The sequence below is a fragment of the Mustela putorius genome, unplaced genomic scaffold (genome assembly GCF_011764305.1).
Source record: "Mustela putorius furo isolate JIRA1106 unplaced genomic scaffold, ASM1176430v1.1 tig00003834_pilon_pilon_pilon, whole genome shotgun sequence".
Taxonomy (NCBI): domain Eukaryota; kingdom Metazoa; phylum Chordata; class Mammalia; order Carnivora; family Mustelidae; genus Mustela; species Mustela putorius.
In genome coordinates this window covers 94327525-94345735 of record NW_025421987.1, presented here as the reverse complement: position 1 = coordinate 94345735, position 18211 = coordinate 94327525, and the positions used below count along the sequence as shown (strand labels likewise).

At 44.0% G+C, this 18211-nt stretch overlaps 1 protein-coding gene across 2 annotated transcripts in view; it reads left to right on the top strand.

Moving 5' to 3' along the window:
• The first annotated feature begins 8925 nt into the window (after positions 1 to 8925).
• Positions 8926 to 18211, top strand: part of LSG1 (large 60S subunit nuclear export GTPase 1) — a 32286-nt gene continuing 23000 nt past the window's right edge. For both annotated transcript variants that reach the window (XM_013052615.2, XM_004745293.3), the window contains exons 1-5: positions 8926 to 9078; positions 10560 to 10686; positions 15842 to 15962; positions 16132 to 16218; positions 16723 to 16809. In XM_013052615.2, the coding sequence (XP_012908069.1) occupies positions 8980 to 9078; positions 10560 to 10686; positions 15842 to 15962; positions 16132 to 16218; positions 16723 to 16809 (521 nt within the window). In that variant the 5' untranslated portion in view covers positions 8926 to 8979. The remainder of the gene's footprint in view (positions 9079 to 10559; positions 10687 to 15841; positions 15963 to 16131; positions 16219 to 16722; positions 16810 to 18211) is intronic.

Sequence of the window (18211 nt, the reverse complement as noted above, 5' to 3'; positions counted from 1 at the left end):
TGCTAAGTGAGAGAAGCCAGACATAAAAGGTCACACATCTTCGGAGTCCATTCATAGCAAGTGTAGGCATTAGGTGAATGCACAGTGACAGAACACAGGTGGGTGTTTGCCAGGGGCTGGAGAGAGGAAGGAACAGGGAACAGCTGCTTAGTGGATATGGGGCTTCCTTCTGGGGTGATGAAAATGTCTTGGAACTACATAGGAGTGGTGGCCATACAACATTGTGAACATTATTGTTTCGTTGTTGACCTCAAAATGGTTAATTCTATGGTATACGCACCTTATCTCGACATTTTTTCCAGAATGGAAGAAGGAGGCAGAGAGAGGTGAGAGCGATGTGATGTGAGGAGCCCACGCTCCCTTGTAGGCTTTGAAGGTGGAGGGAGGGGCCACATGCCAAAGAAGGCAGGCAGCCTCTAGAAACTGGAAAAGGTCAAGACAAATTTTCCCCCAGAGCGTCCACAAAGGGGACCCTGTGACACCCTGATTGCAGCCCACTGAGACCTGGGTTGGGCTTCTAACCCACAGAATTGTCAAGCTCCCGTTGACTTACACCAAGTGTATGGTCATCTGTTACAGAGGTCGTACTCCTCCCTGCCAGCTATCTCATCTCTTCTCCTAATTCCATTTCCTCCCCCACTCACCTCAGTGAGCACCCTCCATCCTCACCACCCTTCCAAAGCTGCCCACTCCCCAGCAGAGCCAAGTTCAGGACCTAGAGCTTCTTCAAGAAAACCAAGGCAGTAAGAGCAACGTCCATAGTGTGCTAACCCCAACTAACCCACTCGCTTAGCCACATCCATACCTTCTCCCACCCCTTTCCTCCAGGCACCCTGGGGCGCATGGGTGGCTCAGTCGTTTGAGCGACCAACTCTTGGCTTGAGCTCAGATTATGATTTCAGGGTCGTGAGATGGAGCCCCACGTGGGGCTCCGTGCTCAGCACCGGGTCTGCTCAAGATTCTTTCCCCATCCCTCTCCCTTCCACGCTGCTGCTTATTCTGTTCTCAAATAAGTAAGTAAATAAATAAAATCTTTTTTAAAAAGAAGTCTCTTTTCCTTTTAACCTGTCACTCCCAAATCCACCCCCCCACACTGATACCAAGCCACAGATTTCACCTTATACCTCCTCCCACTATAACCACTTGGTGGGTTCCTACCAACACAAGTTGCAGCCTCAGCATCTCAGCAGAATACATGAGAATTTTCAGGTCTGGTACCTGCCTACCTCTCCAGCTTCATTCGCTGACTTCCACTGGCTGACCCCTTCTCTCTTTTAAAAAGCCAGCTCAGGCACCATCTTGTCGAGAAAAGGGGCCCAGGCCTCCCTAACTCCTTCTCCATGCTCCTTATATCTCTACCTCTGCACTTGCCTTTTATAATGTTATTGTCTTTAACTCTGCCTCCCTCACTGGACTGTGAGCTCTTGGAGAGCAACAACTACACTGAATTCATCTTTCTGTCCTCAGCTCCTAGCACAATGCCTGCCACCAAATCAGTACTCGATAAACAGTGTACAATGAACGAACATTAACCCCGTGTTTATTTTCACAGCAAGTGAACTATCACAAGCTCAGGCTGTCAGAACTGGCAGGGCTCTTCAGGACAATCTTTTTTGTTTTGTTTTGTTTAATATTTTATTCCTCTATTTATTTGAGAGAGTGAGGGGAGGGAGAAGGACAAGCTGACCCTATGCTGAGCATGAAGCCTGACACAGTGCTCGATCCTACCCCCCTGAGATCAGAACTTGAGCTGAAATCAAGGGTCGGATGCTCAACCGACTGAGCCACCCAGGTAACTCCTTCAAGGACAATCTAGTCCCCCCTCTCCTGGCTTCACAGATGAGGACACTCAGGTCCAAAGAGTGCACATGCATGACTGTACCCATTATTCAGCAGCCAAGCCCAAATCAGGTAGGACCCACGTGGCCTGAATCTCCATTCAAGGCTTTCTCCTTCAGCTAAACATAAAGCCAGAGATTTTTAAATACACAAATATGCAGAGCACATTTCCTGCTCCCTCCTTCTATGAAGGGCTATATCTGGAGGGTGGGGGGCTCATGGCTTCATTTGGTTGAATGGGCAGACTCAGCCCTCATCAACCAAACACTTCCCCCCATAACCTAAGCTGCCATTTGCCGGGTCCCTTAATGGAAATTCCCCTTGTTATTAGCTGTCGCTGCCACCAAAGAAGTCGGAGTCAAGCATGACTGTCATGGGATTTACACAGTGAGACTTTGGTCTCTCTAGCAGTCAAAATCACGTCCAGGTCCATGAGACTCTGGTGGCCCACTGGGCTCCTCTGCTCAGCCCGGTGACCCTTAATTTCTCTGGGGTTTTCACTTCAAAAACAATGAGAGTTGTAGCAGTTCTTATCTTACAGGAAATGGCATAAAGAAGGACCAATGAAATTAAATATGCATGGTAAATGCTTGGAGGTTTTCACACTGAGAAAGGATATTATGCAACTTGTGTTTTCGTTTGTCTCTTGTTTCGGAACGTCTCTCTGGGCATGTTGACCTGGTGCATCTTTAGCGAGCCTATGCAAATGAGCTGGCAAAGTTACAACTATTCCATCACAAACGGTAAGGGCACTGGCCTCGCCCCACTAGGTGCTGGGGAGATGCTCAAGGTCTCACCTTGAAGGTTCTAATCCAGTATCCGTTGTTTCTGAAAGAACTTGAGGTACTTTCAGTATGCTGTAGGAGAGGAGATACAGGTGCAAATAATGTGATCTGAGCTAACACAGGCTGAGCTGAACACAAAACACTGGCTCGGAGGGGAAAAACAATCTGCTCAGACATTGAAGACACTCATCAGGGAGGGGGAAGGCTTCACGCTCCACTGAAAGACAAGCAGGTTGCTATGGACAGAGACAGAGGAAAGGAATCCAGAGGGAGAAAATGGCCCATGTAGACAGTGGTTAGTGTTGAACACTAAACAACTAGGCCAAAAGCAGGGAACTCAAGCATACTGAGCACTTACTAGGTGTCAGACTCTGTGTTAAATGCTTTGGATCCTTCCAGATGTTTCATTCTCCTAAGAGTGTGGTGAGGTCCGTGATGTTCTCTTCACTAGAGGGAAAGGACTGAGGCTTGGAAGAGTTCAGAAACTGGCCTGAGATTGCCCAGCTCTCTGGGTGTGAGTCAGGTGAGGACCTGACCCTGGAGAGCCTTGAATGGCAGGTGGAGGCATTTCCCAAGCTGTGGTGAGTCACTAGGCATCTGAGCAGGGACTTGCTGTGATCAGAGCCATGGCTCAGACACCCCCATCCCCACCTGACTCACTGAGGGCCCCAGGTCCTGCCCCTCTCTGAGCCCTGTCCTCCCAGTGTGTTGAGCCGAGAAAATTCCCTTCTAGTCCTTAGTTGCAGGAGGCTGGTTTCCTAGGGCCGCCATAACAAATTACCATAAACAGGTGGCTTAAAACAACAGAAACTTTTTTCTCTCACAATTCTGGAGGCCAGAAGAAAGAAGCATTTTCCTTGCCTATTAGCTTCCAGCACTAGCCAGCAATTCCTGTACTCCCAAACTTAAGAATCTTTGTCTCTGTCCTCACAGTCCCTGTCCCCCACCCCCGTGCTTTCTCTGTGTGTGTCCAAATTTGTATCTTCTTATAAAAACACATTATTGCATTAGGACCCATCCTGATTCAGTATGACCTCCTCTTCACTTGATTACATCTGTAAAGACTTTCCAAATAAGGCCACATTCACAAGTATCTAGGGTTAGGACAATAATCTTTCTTCTTGAGATACACCATTCAACTCAAAACAGACGCCATGACAGGAAATTGCAGGAAAGAGAGAGGAAATTAACAAGTCAGACACCTACAAACTCCCGAAGTCACCCTGTGGCCCATGTTGGCCATGACGCCCCTCCTTTCACAGACCGCTGGCCTACAGTGTCTGCCACCTAGACAGCACCCAGCCAGAAAAGCAAAGGCATGACAAAGAAATCAAAAGAAGCAAAACCTTGAGCCTTATGAGAGAGCCTTTCTCATCAGTGCCACCAGAGGCAGGAACCCGGTTGGTTTGTCCTCTCTGGAGTTGGAGGGAGGAGAAATCGTTAGCCCCTGCATGGTTAGCTTTAAAACACACAAAACCTAGCCCCTTAACATTTCACTTGTGATAACAGCATTTGTAATGAACGTTGACTGAATTTGCTAGATGGCGGTTCACGGTGCCCTCAGCCTTCCCAAGACAAGCACTGTGGGATGTCATCTTCTCCCCAGGCTATATGGTGAAGTCATGCCCTGCGATTGCCAGTCTGAGCACCCTTCCTGAGACCACCCTGTTATGTCAAATACTGGGGTGACATAGGGTAGTGAGAAGAGGAAGGGAACCTTCCAGGGTAAGAAGTCTGTTAAGCACCTTAGTGGTCATCTATTCCAGCCCCCACTTCGGAGCATGAACCTGCTTTAGAACATCCTGATGCTTGCTTGAATACCCCTGGTGGCAGGGAGCTCACTATCTTATAAAGCCGTCCACTCCATTTTTGAACCACTCTGATTATTCAAACAAATTAAACCTAAAATTGCCACTCTGTAGCTTCAACCCATTTGTTCTAGTTCTGGCTGCCTTGTGTCTACTCAAAGCAATCTTCTCTCCCTTCCCTGTAACAGTCCTTCACATAAATAGAAATGGCCCCCACATATCCTTGGAGTCCCCACTCCCAAGGCTAGTCATACTTCCTTCACCTTTTTCTCATTCCCTTACCATCCAAGTTGACATGCTAACTCTTGTTAGCATATTAGAGTAATTTAAGGGGAGTGGTCGGAAGTCCATTCTGGTTGAGTAGGGTCTAACTGGCAGTGTAGGTCATGGCTCCACCACTGACCTGAGCTATTTAACCTTGGTTGAGTCCCTCTACAGTGGTTGGCTGCAGGACAACCACTAAAATTTAAGCTCATAGGGGCAGGGTGTTTGTCCAATACTGAATCCCTGGGCCTAGCGATGAACAAGTGAATGAATGAATGAATGAATGAGGAAAACCTAGCACTTCCTAGCTGCAGTAATGACATCTACTCTCCTTTACTTTGCTTCACTTTATTGGGTCTCAATTTGTGCAACTAAACGTTCAGAAAAATAGGGGCGCCTGGTTGGCTCAGTTGGTTAAATGTCCGATTTTTTTATTTCGACTCAGTTTCTCATCTCAGGATTGTGAGATGGAGCCCCAAGTTAGGCTACGCACTGAGTGTGGAGTCTGTTTAAGATTCTCTCTCTCCCTCTGCTACTTTCCCACCCCAGAAAAAAAAAACAAATGCATAAGGTGGGAATGAGAAGTTATTGTTTAATGGGTACAGGGAAAAAAGTTCCGAAAAATAAAAGTTCCCTTTCTCACTTGACTACTGTAAGGACAAAAATAATTTCAAAGTCATCTGTGAGTAGAAATCCCTGGCTATTCCACATAAAACTACAAGAGTTTTGGGGGTCCCCTGGGTGACTCAGTCACTTGAGTGTTTGACTCTTGATTTTGGCTTAGGTCATGATCTCAGGGTCATGGGATTGGGCCCCATGTTGTGTTCCATGCTTAGCAGTTTGCTTGTCTCTCTCCCTCTGCTCCTCCCCTGCTCTCGCTCTCTCTTTCTCTCTCAAATAAATAAATAAATAAAATCTTAAAAAAGGAAACTACAAGAGTTTGGGAAAAATTCATAGGTTCTAATATAATATATATAGGCTCTTGTAGCCTTTATCACCAAAGCAAAAGGTATTTTACACTTTTCATTGCACACAGAATGACTTGCACCAGCAGGCAATCAATGTTTGTTTGAAGCGATTTAAGTTAGTCACTTACAAGAACCCAATTAAGGGCTGCTAAGAATCCACCCACTTTTTACAGGGATAAATTGAGAATGGCAGATGATCGAAGGGAGTTTTCCTTACTGACTGAATGACTGCAGACACTGCCAGACTTCCATTTTCACAACCCTCAGCCTCAGGCAAACAGCTTTACTGTCCCGATGGAACGAGGTGCTGTAGAGAATGGGTGAGAGGGAGGAGCAGGGCTGCAAGCTTGCCTTGGAACCAGGTTTCTGCCACTGACCTGTTTTTGGCCAAAGGGTAAAAAGAAAAAACGGAAACCCACCCACTCTCCCTTCTCCCTCCCCAGACAGATGTGGGGTCCAGGGAGGCACAGCAGTGTGGAGATGGTGAGCAGAAAGCCACTCCAAAATTTGTTCCTGGGTGTGGGTGTCAGGGTTTGTAACTACATTTGTTTAGCCGAGGTAAGTCAAGGATTATGCAACAGTCAATGAGGAACACTCACTCTCTGTTGCTATTTGGAAGCTGGATATGAATCAATATCAACAGAACCTCCTCCAGAGGTCAGCTGTGCAGAGAATCTCGGCTTCAACAGAAGATCTCAGCTATGCGGGGAATCAGGAGGATCTGACCAGTTTTCCAAAATGGACCTGGTAGATGAGCATTTCCACTGTCGTGTCAAAGTGATGAGAGGAGTTTGGCTGGGTTGTGTTGTTCCCCAAAGTGTGTGGGTAGAATGGCTTCTACGGTGGGAGGGCAGGAACCTGGGCTGATTCGTCTTTGCAACACCTTCCACTTGGTCCGTAGCCAGCACTACCCTCACCACCACTATCACCACTACCAACTCAATGTCACTTTCCTCTCAATTTGGATCCCATAATCTTATCTCATCAGGACCCTCAATTGCCTTCCTCCTTTTTAATGAACCAGTCTCATAATCCCACATGTGGATTTTTACCTGCATCATCCAGTTGTTCGGGAAAGAAACTGTTCAGCTGTGAAAATTGGTACACCATGAACTACGAGGCAATGATCCTTCAGCATTATCTTATTTGCTACTTCTGCAGGACAGGGATTATTCTTACCCCAATAAATAAACAAGAAAACTGAGGCTCAGATAGTTCTTTTTCCACAGTGAGAGATTTGAGAAATGTCTTGAGGGAACTATTAGAATTATTTTTGTCTTACTTATTTGTCAGGTAAGAATAATTGCTGCTATTGTGATCTTACAATGTCAGTGTCTGTCTGACTCTCTACTAGTCTCGATTAAATTTTCACTTTATTTGGTTAAGATTTTTTGGAGCCTGTAGATAATGACAATAGAACCCCAAAGTGCTTGCTCTCTCTAAATCTCTGGAGATGACAAAATCTGGAAAAGGAAACGAGGGTGCAATCCCAAGTACCTGACTAAGCTCTAGGAATGAGATGGCAGGCTGCTCTCTCACCTACTGTTGTAAAATCCATGCAATCTTACTTTATGAATTAAGCCTTACTTTTTAAAAAAGATTTTATTTATTTATTTATTTGACAGAGATCACAAGTAGGCAGAGAGGCAGGCAGAGAGAGAGGAGAGGAAGCAGGGAGCCAGATGCGGGGCTCAAACCCAGAACCCTGGGATCATGACCTGAGCCAAAAGCAGAGGCTTTAACCCACTGAGCCACCCAGGTGCCCCAGAGGTAAGCTTTCTTTTTAACCACTCAGCTTCAAGAGAATTCCAGGAACTGTCAATTTACTCTCTTCCATGGATCCTTCCCATATCTTACCATGGAGATTATGCAGTATTTAAAGATACACCATTTCTATGTTAGGAAATGGGAGGGAAACACATTCTGATTCATTCCTTCACTGATCTGCGGTCACTGACTTCCGGAAGCTTTGCCAACTACTACATTGCTTTTCAGCAATCCCCTGGCTGTTTCCCGAAGTTCACTCCAACTCAGTTAAGAGTTAGCTCATGGTGGGCTGGGCAAGGAATCCAGAGATGGTGGGTGATATGGTCCCAGCAGGTCATGCCCCTAATTCGCTGTGGTTGACCTTTTAGCCAGTCCAGTGCCTTCCCCTACACCGAAGGGAGTGGACTCCTCTTGCTACCCAAACCGTGGTGGCCCTTGGGCCAGAGCATTTGCATCGGCGTCACCCGGACACTTGTTAGAAGTGCAGATCTGCATTTTGACGCCATTCCACAGAGGATTCACAGGCATGACCAAGTCGGAGAAGCACTGGGTTCTGAAACGCACGCTAACAACCCTCATGCTTCCCTTTTCCCAGCAACATAACGAGATGACTGATGAGATCTGGGGTTTGATACCTGACGCCATACAAATTCCATCCATGGCGTGAGCAAGCTTCTTCCTCTCTGAAGCGGTGACACTGCGGTGGTTCTCACGATGTAAGCAAAATGCGCAGCACCCCACAACCCTCACCCAGCCTTCCATCTGCCCGTCGCTGGGCCATGAACGATGGAGTGGGCCCCAAAAGCCCAGGTCGCAGAGCAAGCCGGCTCCCTGTTTTCACTTTAATAATAGGAAATGTTAGTGCAATTCTAAGTGGAGTTGTTGTTGTTTAAATAAAGCATTTAAGTCATCCGGTTGGCTTTCCTTGCAACCTTGCCAAGCTCTGGAAACATTCCTGACGCTTCCTTTCTGAGCTCCCATCCGGGCCAGGATTTTTCTCCCCGGTTCACAGCTAGGAAAGACTAAGTAAACAAAAACTATTTAGATTCTGGGCTTGACGGCGTTGGGGCCACACCTCGTGGCGCAGGCGAAAACCAGCGCCAGCCTGCGACGGCACTTGGCGCGGCAGAAACGTCCTTCACCCGCGTCTCCGCCCTTTAGTGACAAAAGCAGCTGGGAGGCGGGGCTAAGACGCGGAGTACGTTCGGCCATGTTTTTCAGGTCTCCTCGTTCCTCACCGGACGTTAAAGATCGACGCACGAATCTGGAAGGTACCATTATTTTTGATTCAATCATTCTATCCGAATTTGAGATATTCGTAGACATAGCTATAGAAATTAAGTCCCTTGGACATTTTCATATTTATATTCCGTATCGGTGGCAAGGAGAGGTATACGAAGGGTAGCTTGGAGTAAGTCATTCCGCCTTCTTTTCAACTCGGGCCTCCGCTACTTGGGCTCACTTATACGTCACTTCCGGGGACCGAGCTCTTGATACCGGAAAACGCGCGTGCGGTGCCGGGAGCGTTTTTGCCCGCGCTGTGCTGCCATGGGCCGGCGGAGAGCGGCGGGTCCCGAGACCCTCGGCCGGGCCCTTATCCGCCAGAAGACTCAGCGAAGCCGTAACCCCCGTCACGGCGACGTCTGGGTAAGACAGAGCTTATCGTGTTTCGTGGCCTTTTTTTCTAGCTATGAGAGTTTGGATGCTGCGAAGCCTCGGGGTCGGAAGTCACAGGAAAACTTTGTAGGGAAAACGGCGCCTCAGGAGGGCTCGGAGAGAGGAGTGTGTGTAAGTTCCCCCCCGGCGGATAAGCAGGCCCAGGGCCCCGAGGTGGAGGCGGGAAAGGACGGCTAGTGTGATGATGAGGCTGTTGGGAGAGCTTGAAGCGCTGTGAATGTAGGGAGCGTCTGATAGTTGCGGAGCAGAAGACACGTAAAAGCTACTTCTTTTGGTATTGTCCAAAGGACTCCTCCTGGAGCGGCCGGTTGCCCCCAGAAATACGAAATAACTCGGATGCTTGCTGCATCCTTTTTATTCCCTAACGGTGTCGGTGGACGAGGAGCCCTGCATCTCCAGACTGTGGTGAGCCGGCCCCGGACTTCCCTGGACCTACGGATGAACACAGTTTCAGGATCCTAGAAAAATGGATGACGTAGTCTGATGCTTGCTTTTCGGACATACCCCCTAGGTGTTTGAGATTCACTGTGCTGTGTGCGCGCCACTGTAATACCATCTGATGTCCCGCCATTGTGTACCCAGAGTAAAGGCAGACGGGGCTCTTCCGTAGTCGTCAGGTCCAGGTGACTCTAGACACTAGATTACATTAGATCGTTTTTAGTTGATTTGGAGGGAACTTGTTACAGTATGACCTTTAGGAAGTGGGAGGAAGATTGAATACGAATTCTTAAGAATTGGATTTTGATTCTTACTCTGATTTTTTTTTTTTTTGTGGCCTTGAACCCACCACTTGCTCTTTTAACCTTCGGGTTTTTTATTTATTTGTACCTGTAATGAGCATGTAGATAGAATAGTGTTGATCAAGCTCTGGATTGCACCTGGAAATCAGTTAAGTAGGTTCCAACTAGTGGTTTTTTAACCCAACAGGATAGAACTCAAAATATCAGAGTGTATCATATGCAATAAGGTAACTTCGTTTCAGCATTTTTTCCCCCCGCATATTTTACTGCTTGGCACAGAATTGTACCATTTTGTGTATCACAGCATTTGAGTCACTGTGTAATCTGTATTTTTTACTGTGGGTCTCCATAAAAATTTTCAATTATGTCTGCCAGGATCAAAGAGTCTAGATTCAGATTTTCTCTCTACCATTTATTAGCAGAATCTATAGACAAATTATTTTTATCTATTTGAAACTGTTTTCTTGTCAGCAAAATCGTTACAGTAAAATTTATTTCAAAAGGTTTGAAAATTAAATGAAATAATGAAGAGAACTTGCCTGTCGTATCTAAATGTTTACACTACTTAAATGTTAACTGGTATTAGCTTTGACTGTAAAGGGGCTGACACCACCCTCACGACCACGAACAGTTCCTTGGGAGGTTAGAGTTTGTTCAGATGTCAGAAGCAGAAGAGAACAGCTGTATTATTACCCTGTGTTTTATTCATAGCTACACACAAGTGAGCTCAATGATGGCTACGATTGGGGTCGTCTTAATCTTCAGTCAGTGACTGAACAAAGCTCCCTGGATGATTTCCTTGCGACTGCAGAACTTGCAGGAACAGAGTTTGTAGCTGGTAAGTTGTTTATTCCCAAGTACATAAGACACACTGGTCATTCTTCCAGCTTTGCTGACTAGATGCAGATTTGTCTACTTGGAAGTGTTTTGTGGACCCTACTAAACTCATAATGGGTAGTCTTTAACCCAAAGCCAGATATCCCAGAAGAGTGTAGGAAGGTCTGTCTAATCAAGTAGAATCAAGCTGTGACATTCAGAATGTACCACAGTTTTAAAATTAAACTCTAAAAAACCTTCAGATTATACATTGTATCGAGTTCAAGAAACTCAGTCTTTGTAGAAAAATGACCAATCAGCATAGTGGCGGGCAGTACCAGAATTTTCCAGAAAATGTTTTCTGATACCATTGTTAGAAGCCAGCTCCCCGGGTCTGCTGTTGTTATGTAGGCAGTTTGAATTGTATTTTAAAGCACTTGTTGACACACTGTAGTGAATTTTCCATGCATGTAATTTGTTTTAATCATTGCTCTCCCATGTTTTTCTGTATGTCTTCTGAGCACTAAGAAAAGTACCTGGCATAGGTAGCATTATAAACTATTTCTGTTGCTCTTTTGTTGTAAACCTTATTGTGCTGTTCAGCGAATTCATTCATTTATTTAAATGTTCTTATTGGGCTCCAGCTGCTCTCAGGAATTGTACTGGCTACTGAGAGTACAGTGTTGAATAAGATAACTTTGTTTCTGCAGAATTTTGTTTTAGGGGCTATGAAAGAAGTCTGTAGCAAACAATGGGATCATAAAAGATGTAGTTAGTATTCATTCTGTCTGAAGGACGTCTAGGGCCAAGCAAGGAAAGCTTTACGCTGGGACTGAGTCTCAAAGGATGAGTAGGTGTTAAGACAGGTGAGGTGACACAGGACGACGTATCCAGGCAGGTGGAGGACTCAAGCTAGTATGTGAGCAGTAGCTTACCTTATTCAGAAAATGGTTGTAAGTTGGCCTTGCGGATACTTGAAATACACAGGGACAAGATGTGATGCACAAACACTAGGGGGTGGGCAAGGGCTAGAGCCTGAGAGAATAAGGGCTTTAAAGGAATCTTTTGACAGGTTTAAGCAGGTGTCAAACATGATTTTAGATTTCATTGTTTTGAAGGATCACTGATGGGTTTTGAGGAGGAATGACCAGTTACATTAGTCCAGCAAGAGAAGTAGGCCAGACTGAAATAGTAATGATGGAAGAATGGCACAAAGAATCAGAACAAGATTAATAGGGAGATGGAACAAACCAGATGTTGTAGAAAGGCATGGAGTAAGTGCAAAAGAGTGAGGAGCGGTAGAGCCAGCATTGGAAGAGAGAGAAAAGGGCATAGAAAGAGAGGAAGGTGAGGAAGTAGAGTTCGTGAGCATATTGTATTCTTTTTGAGATGGTTGACTATGGCAGGGAGAAGTGCATGTGTGCATGCGAGCTTATCTGTGTAATCCAGGTTAATACCAGCAGGTGGGTAGGCTCTGGGGTAAGAGCCAGCAGAGAGGGGGAGGTTGAAAATACAACATTTGGTTTCACAGTATCAAAAACGTAAAGTGCATATTTTATGACCTGGTGTTTCCACAATATCTACACTAGATCAGTGGTTCTCAGGTGTTAGCATCAGAATTACCTAGAAAGCAGATTCCTGGGCCCCTTCTCTGGAGATTGAATAGGTATGGGTTGAGCCTGAGAATTTGCATTTCTGACAAGTTCCCAGATAATGCTGTATTTAAACAGTGAATACTTGGAAACAACCTAAGTCTTCAATAGGTGGGAAAATGGATAAACTGTGGCATAGACATGCTATGGAATACTATGTGGCAGGTAAAAGGAATGAGATAAATGTGTGGATACTTAAGTGAAGGATGTCCATGTCCTGTTACCATATGAAAAGACCAAGTTGTGGAGTAGTACACATGGTATGGTACCATTTGCATTAAGAAAATAATCTGACTGGGTCACCTGGGTGGCTCAGTCAGTTAAGCATCTGACTCTTGATTTTGGCTCAGGGCCTTGTGATCAAGCCTCACATCAGGTCCTGCATCGGGGTGTCTGCTCAAGATTCTCTCCCCCCTCCTTCCAAAAAAAAGTAAAGGAAATAATCTGACCAATCTGTATATCTATGTGTATATTAGGAAATAACTTAGAGGCCTTCTTATTTAATCAGTAATCTCCAGGGAGAGAACTGAGATTGCAGGGGTGGGCAGAAGAAGGTTGGGGGTGGGTCAAAGAGAATGTTTGCCTTTATGGTTGAATTTTTTTAAAAGGAGAGTTTATGGGGGCACCTGGGTAGCTCAGTGGGTCAAGCCTCTGCCCTAGGCTCAGGTAATGATATCAGGGTCCTGGGATCGAGTCCCGCATCAGGCTCTCTGCTTGGCAGGGAGCCTGCTTCCTCCTGTCTCTCTGACTGCCTCTCTGCCTACTTGTGATATCTGTCAAATAAATAAATAAAATCTTTAAAAAAAATAAAAGAGTTTATGAATTATGTAGTTAAAAATTTTTTAATTTTTAGAAACATGAGGGGAAATAGAGTTTAATGAGGAAATGGAACAAAGTCTGAGTCTGGAAGGAGATGGGAATAGAATGGGGTCAAAAGGAAGCTGAAGGTTGGTGCACACATTAAGAAATGTGTAGATGAGAAGATAAAATGGTGGGTATCTAATAGTTTCAATTTTTCTATTAAGGTAGAAGATCATCTGAAGGGAATGTAGTTAGAGTTCAGGGAATGGGAGAACCAAGAATATAGAGAGATTGTCTTCCTTCTAGGTCAAGTCCTAGGACTTACCTAATGTTGAGCCCATAACATTTGTAATGACACTGAATTGTCATGTAATTAATATATATTTTACGTATCTTTGGAATGTCTGTAATGATAAGAATGTCCTTCTGTATGCTAGTAAGATAGTTGGTGCTTGAGGAATCTCAGGATAGCTTCAGGATGAGCGTTGGTCTCTAGACAGACCTAGTTGGTAATTAGAGGATTGAAATTTTTTGGCACTACCAAGTTAATCACAAAGGTAATTTAATCAATCATGCCTACACAGTGAAACCTTCATAAACCTTTCAAAAATCCATTAAAACCTCATTGTTTCATACCTTCTCATCCTTTCCCTTGGTAATGCAGAGGTGATAGAATTCTGTTTCAGTTTTCTACAGTCTGAAGATCCTACTGGACATACAGAGATAGGGGTTCTTAATCTGGAAACTACATATTTCACTTGTCTGTGTGAACCCTGCAAACTGCATGCCAAATTTGTGTGTGTGTGTGCGCGCGCGCGCGTGTGCATGTGAGAGAGAGAAAATGCGTGTTTTTGGATGGGTCAGTGGTTTCTAAATAAATTTTTATATGGGCCCCTGGCCTAACCAAGGAGGGCAGAGTAATAAGAAATGCTAAATGTTCTTTGGGAACTCTACTTTTAAAAGATGACACAGGTAGTACTCTATTTTCAGCAAATAAGTAAGCATGATGTTGCGCTGTTTTGTCTTCACCCCTGGTTCCAATAACTGGAGCTTCTAAAACCCTTCCTGAGTTGGGGGTGAGAGGAGTGTCTTTTGTTATTCATTATAATCCCCTTACAGCCATTCCAGAGTTTATGTTCATGGGGTGACTTGTGGACCCTAGGTAGCTTCTGCAGGGGGCTCTTTGCACAAGGAACCAAACCTGTTATTAGAGGCTTGGAGTTCTGAAGACTTCAGTAGAGGTGCTAGAATTGAGCTTGCCACTGGTAACCAGTGATTAAATCAGTCGTGCCTGTGCAATAAAGCCTCCATAAAAGCCCATTCAGAGACTTGGCATCTGAAGTGCAACAGTTTTGGGGGACTACGCCTTTAAACCTTTGGAGGCTCATACAACTCTTGATAGTGTCAGAATATAATGGAATTGTAGGACATCCAGTTGTTGTCCGGAAAGCTGGAGAGCTCATTCCTGGTGTGGGAAAAGACACATTGGGTGTCAGGAGTATTCTGAGTAAAAAGAGTTCAGAGCCAAGAGGCTGCATTATTGTGCTACTTGGCGCAGCCCTCAGAGTAATGCTGCTGAAATGAGAACGAGAATGGATAGTTGGCTTTATCTGAGGGTTGGGAGATGAGGCAGTGGGTGCAGTGGGTAAGGAACTTTGATGTTTAGTTGGAGACTGGTTGTACTATATGGTTTTGGCCAAATAGGAAAAGAAATGAATCTGTGAGCCGGACGAGGGACTAGGAGAAAAGGAAAGACTCAAGGGGCTAGAGGCATGTAGAGATTAGACAAAGCAGAGTAGGAACATCAGCTGGGAGATCACCCTTGGAAGGAGGAATTCTGTGAAAGAATTACCAGATATGGGGCTTGAGGCATGTGTTTTTTGACTCTTGGTTGAGGATGCATGAATGAAAATATGGTTGGATGGACTGGACTAGACAGATGGAGTTCCTAGATGGTGTTGATGGTCTGACAAGGGTAGCAGACTAATCTGCTTAAAGATCAAGAGAAACATTGCTGAAGATGTTCTGTTATCTTTGAATAGGACCTTCCCTTAGCCATTAGGTAAGAAGCTTAACTGGCTTCTCTCAGTGAGTCACCTGCCCATGGAGACTAGGTGGCTGTGTGTGAAATAGAGACCCAGAGCCCTAGAGCAGAGAGCTCTGTAGTTTGTACATGGACATGGCTTTTTTTTTTATTATTATTATTATTCCTTTGAATTGTTATATAGTAGTAATTGTGAATTGAGTATTCATCATAAAACATCCTACATAAATGATGGCTGTGTGATAGTTCACCAGTTATAGTTCACCAGTTTTAACTGGAGTGAGTCTCCTTGCTGAATCTTTACTTCCCCACCCCCTCCCATTGGGTGATAATTATTCCCCATAAGTAAAATGAGATGGGTTGTACTCAATCTTTGCAATCCCTTCCCACTCCTACGGTTTCTCTTTCCTTGAAATGCATTTAGTATATGGAGTTTTATAAAATGAGTATTTGAAAAAAATGATTGGCTTTTTGAAAACTTTAGTAAAGATTTTTCTCTTTCATTCCTTTTTTGGTAGATAACTTCACTTGGAAATTATTTATCCAAGGCTGGAGGTATCTACATCAAGAAAGCTCAAATTCTGTTTTAGATGCTATATTTTTTCATTTTAAGGTAATGACTAATACCACTCAATAGATTGCCACTTTAGTTACAATACTTAATTTTCTTCTCTAAACAGAGAAGCTTAATATCAAGTTTGTGCATCCTGAGGCTAGAACTGGACTGCTGTCTTTTGAGGAGAGCCAGAGAATTAAGAAACTCCACGAAGAAAACAAACAGTTCTTGAGTGTGCCACGGAGGTGAGTTGAGCAGAAATGTAGGACATTACAAGGCATCCTAAGTATAAAATTTTTCATTTGATGTTCTCTCTTTTCCTGTTTCCTTTTATCACTGCCATTATTAAATCCAAATCCCCTGTTTTATTTTGGTAATTCACATGGAATTTTTTTTCCTCTGTGATTGTTTCAGACCAAAGTGGGACAAAAACACTAGTCCAGAAGAACTCAAACAGGCAGAGAAAGATAACTTTCTAGAATGGAGACGTCAACTTGTCCGGTGAGTGTTGGAATATAGAAAGATTGGTCTTGAAATTCTGAGCCTAGCATTTTGGTGTGTTTGCATTGGTCTTTGCATTTTGAAGGCCTGATTCTTTTAAAAAGGAAATGGTAGATTTCTTCTTTCAAGTGCAAATTCTGTGTGTGACCAGCGTTATACTGGGTACATGTGCATCTTTGCATAAAGATGATAAATTGATTACTCCACTCCATTCCTGGCCTTCGTTCCCTCATACTCTTCTCTAGCCATTAGTCACCCTGGAGTTGATCACTGCTCTCTTAAGCATTCTTCCAGAAGGAGGTGTGTGGGAGAAATTTCATTTTGAATGTCTAGGGCTTAAATAAATTAAGTATAAAATTTCAAGTTTGATTTTCATTTGGCTTAGCAGAAATTAATAACAGTTTGATAGTTAATAATTGCGATGCAGTAAATATGAGTGTTTCTACTATTTGAAACCTTCGATTATAATCTGGCAAAGATAAAAACTTTTCATTCTAAAGCCAGGCTAGAAGAGGAACAAAAATTGCTGTTGACTCCATTTGAAAGAAATTTGGACTTTTGGCGCCAGCTCTGGAGGGTGATTGAGAGAAGGTAAGTTACCATTTTCCTTTTGTGTAACTAAGACATTAATGGTATTAGATTAGATTCAGATGTTGGTAAACGCTCATAGACCCCGGGAGCGGGGGTGCTCAGGGATTAAACTATGCAAATGGCTATTGAGAATTATTATAAAAACCGAAAGTGTAATGCTGTATTTCTTTCAAGTATAGATTTTTTTTTAATTAGGTAAACATGTTGATAAGCGTGTGAGAATGGTGAATGTTCTCTGTAAGATGAGTTCTGAAGTACCTACAGTTATTTCAACAAATGTCTGTTGATTCCTATTGGAAATATGGGTGTGAAAGAGGTAGATGTCTGCTTGCAAAGAGAAAATATGTTGTGGGGGGGATCAGGAACACAGGAATGAAGTGCAGTCTTTGTACTCAGATGATCAGTACATGGTAAATCCAGAGTGTGATTCCTGCTATGTTACAGATAGAAAGACAGTGGGCCGAGTTATAACAGAGGAAGGAGCACCTGGTAAGGATTGTGGGACTCAAGGAGTGATTTGTTTTAATTGGAATTAGTAGTGATGGTTGCACAACTTTGCAAATATACTAAATACTACTGAATCATAAACTTTTTTTTTTAAAGATTTTATTTATTTATTTGACAGAGATCACAAGTAGGCAGAGAGGCAAGCAGAGAGGAGAGAGTGGGAAAAGCAGGCTACCTTCTGAGCTGAGAGCCTCATGTGGGGCTCCATCCCAGGACCCTGGGATCATGACCTGAGCCACTGAGCCACCCAGGCACCCCTGAATCGTAAACTTTTAAAAGGTTTAAATTTGGGGCACCCAAATCTCTCTGCCTGCCTCTCTGACTACTTGTGATCTCTCTCTGTCAAATAAATAAATGAAATCTTTTTTATAAATAAAATAAAAGGGTTAATTTTATGATGTATGGATTATATCTCTCTCTCTCTTTTTTTTTTTTTTTTTTTAAGTCACTTGCATACCTTCCCCATCCTGCTCCTGCAAGGGCAGAGAGAAGGCTGTTGGGCTGGAATATAAGGGTGTCAGGGTAACAAGGCAAATCTCTAAAGAGTCTAGAAAGTAGAAGCTTGCTGCTGACTCCCAGACTCTGTGCAGGCCCCTTTGATTCAGTTAGGCTTGAACGAGGCTCGGGAAGACCCACTGATCTCCTGGGGAACTTTTGTGGAGTACAGTGGATCTCTTCTTTAGGAGCTCTTGAGCAGTTAAAGATGTGTACTGCTGCTTCCAAAGAAAAATGGTAACAAGGTTTAACATATGGAAACTTGGCCTTGGAATGCCCCCATCTTCATATTTAACAGTATTGTTTTGTTTTTCTGCTTGTTTTTTTGATTTTAGGTTTTCTCCTACTTCCTACATTGCCTGACTTTACTCCCTATTCCTTTTTTTTTTTTTTTTAATTT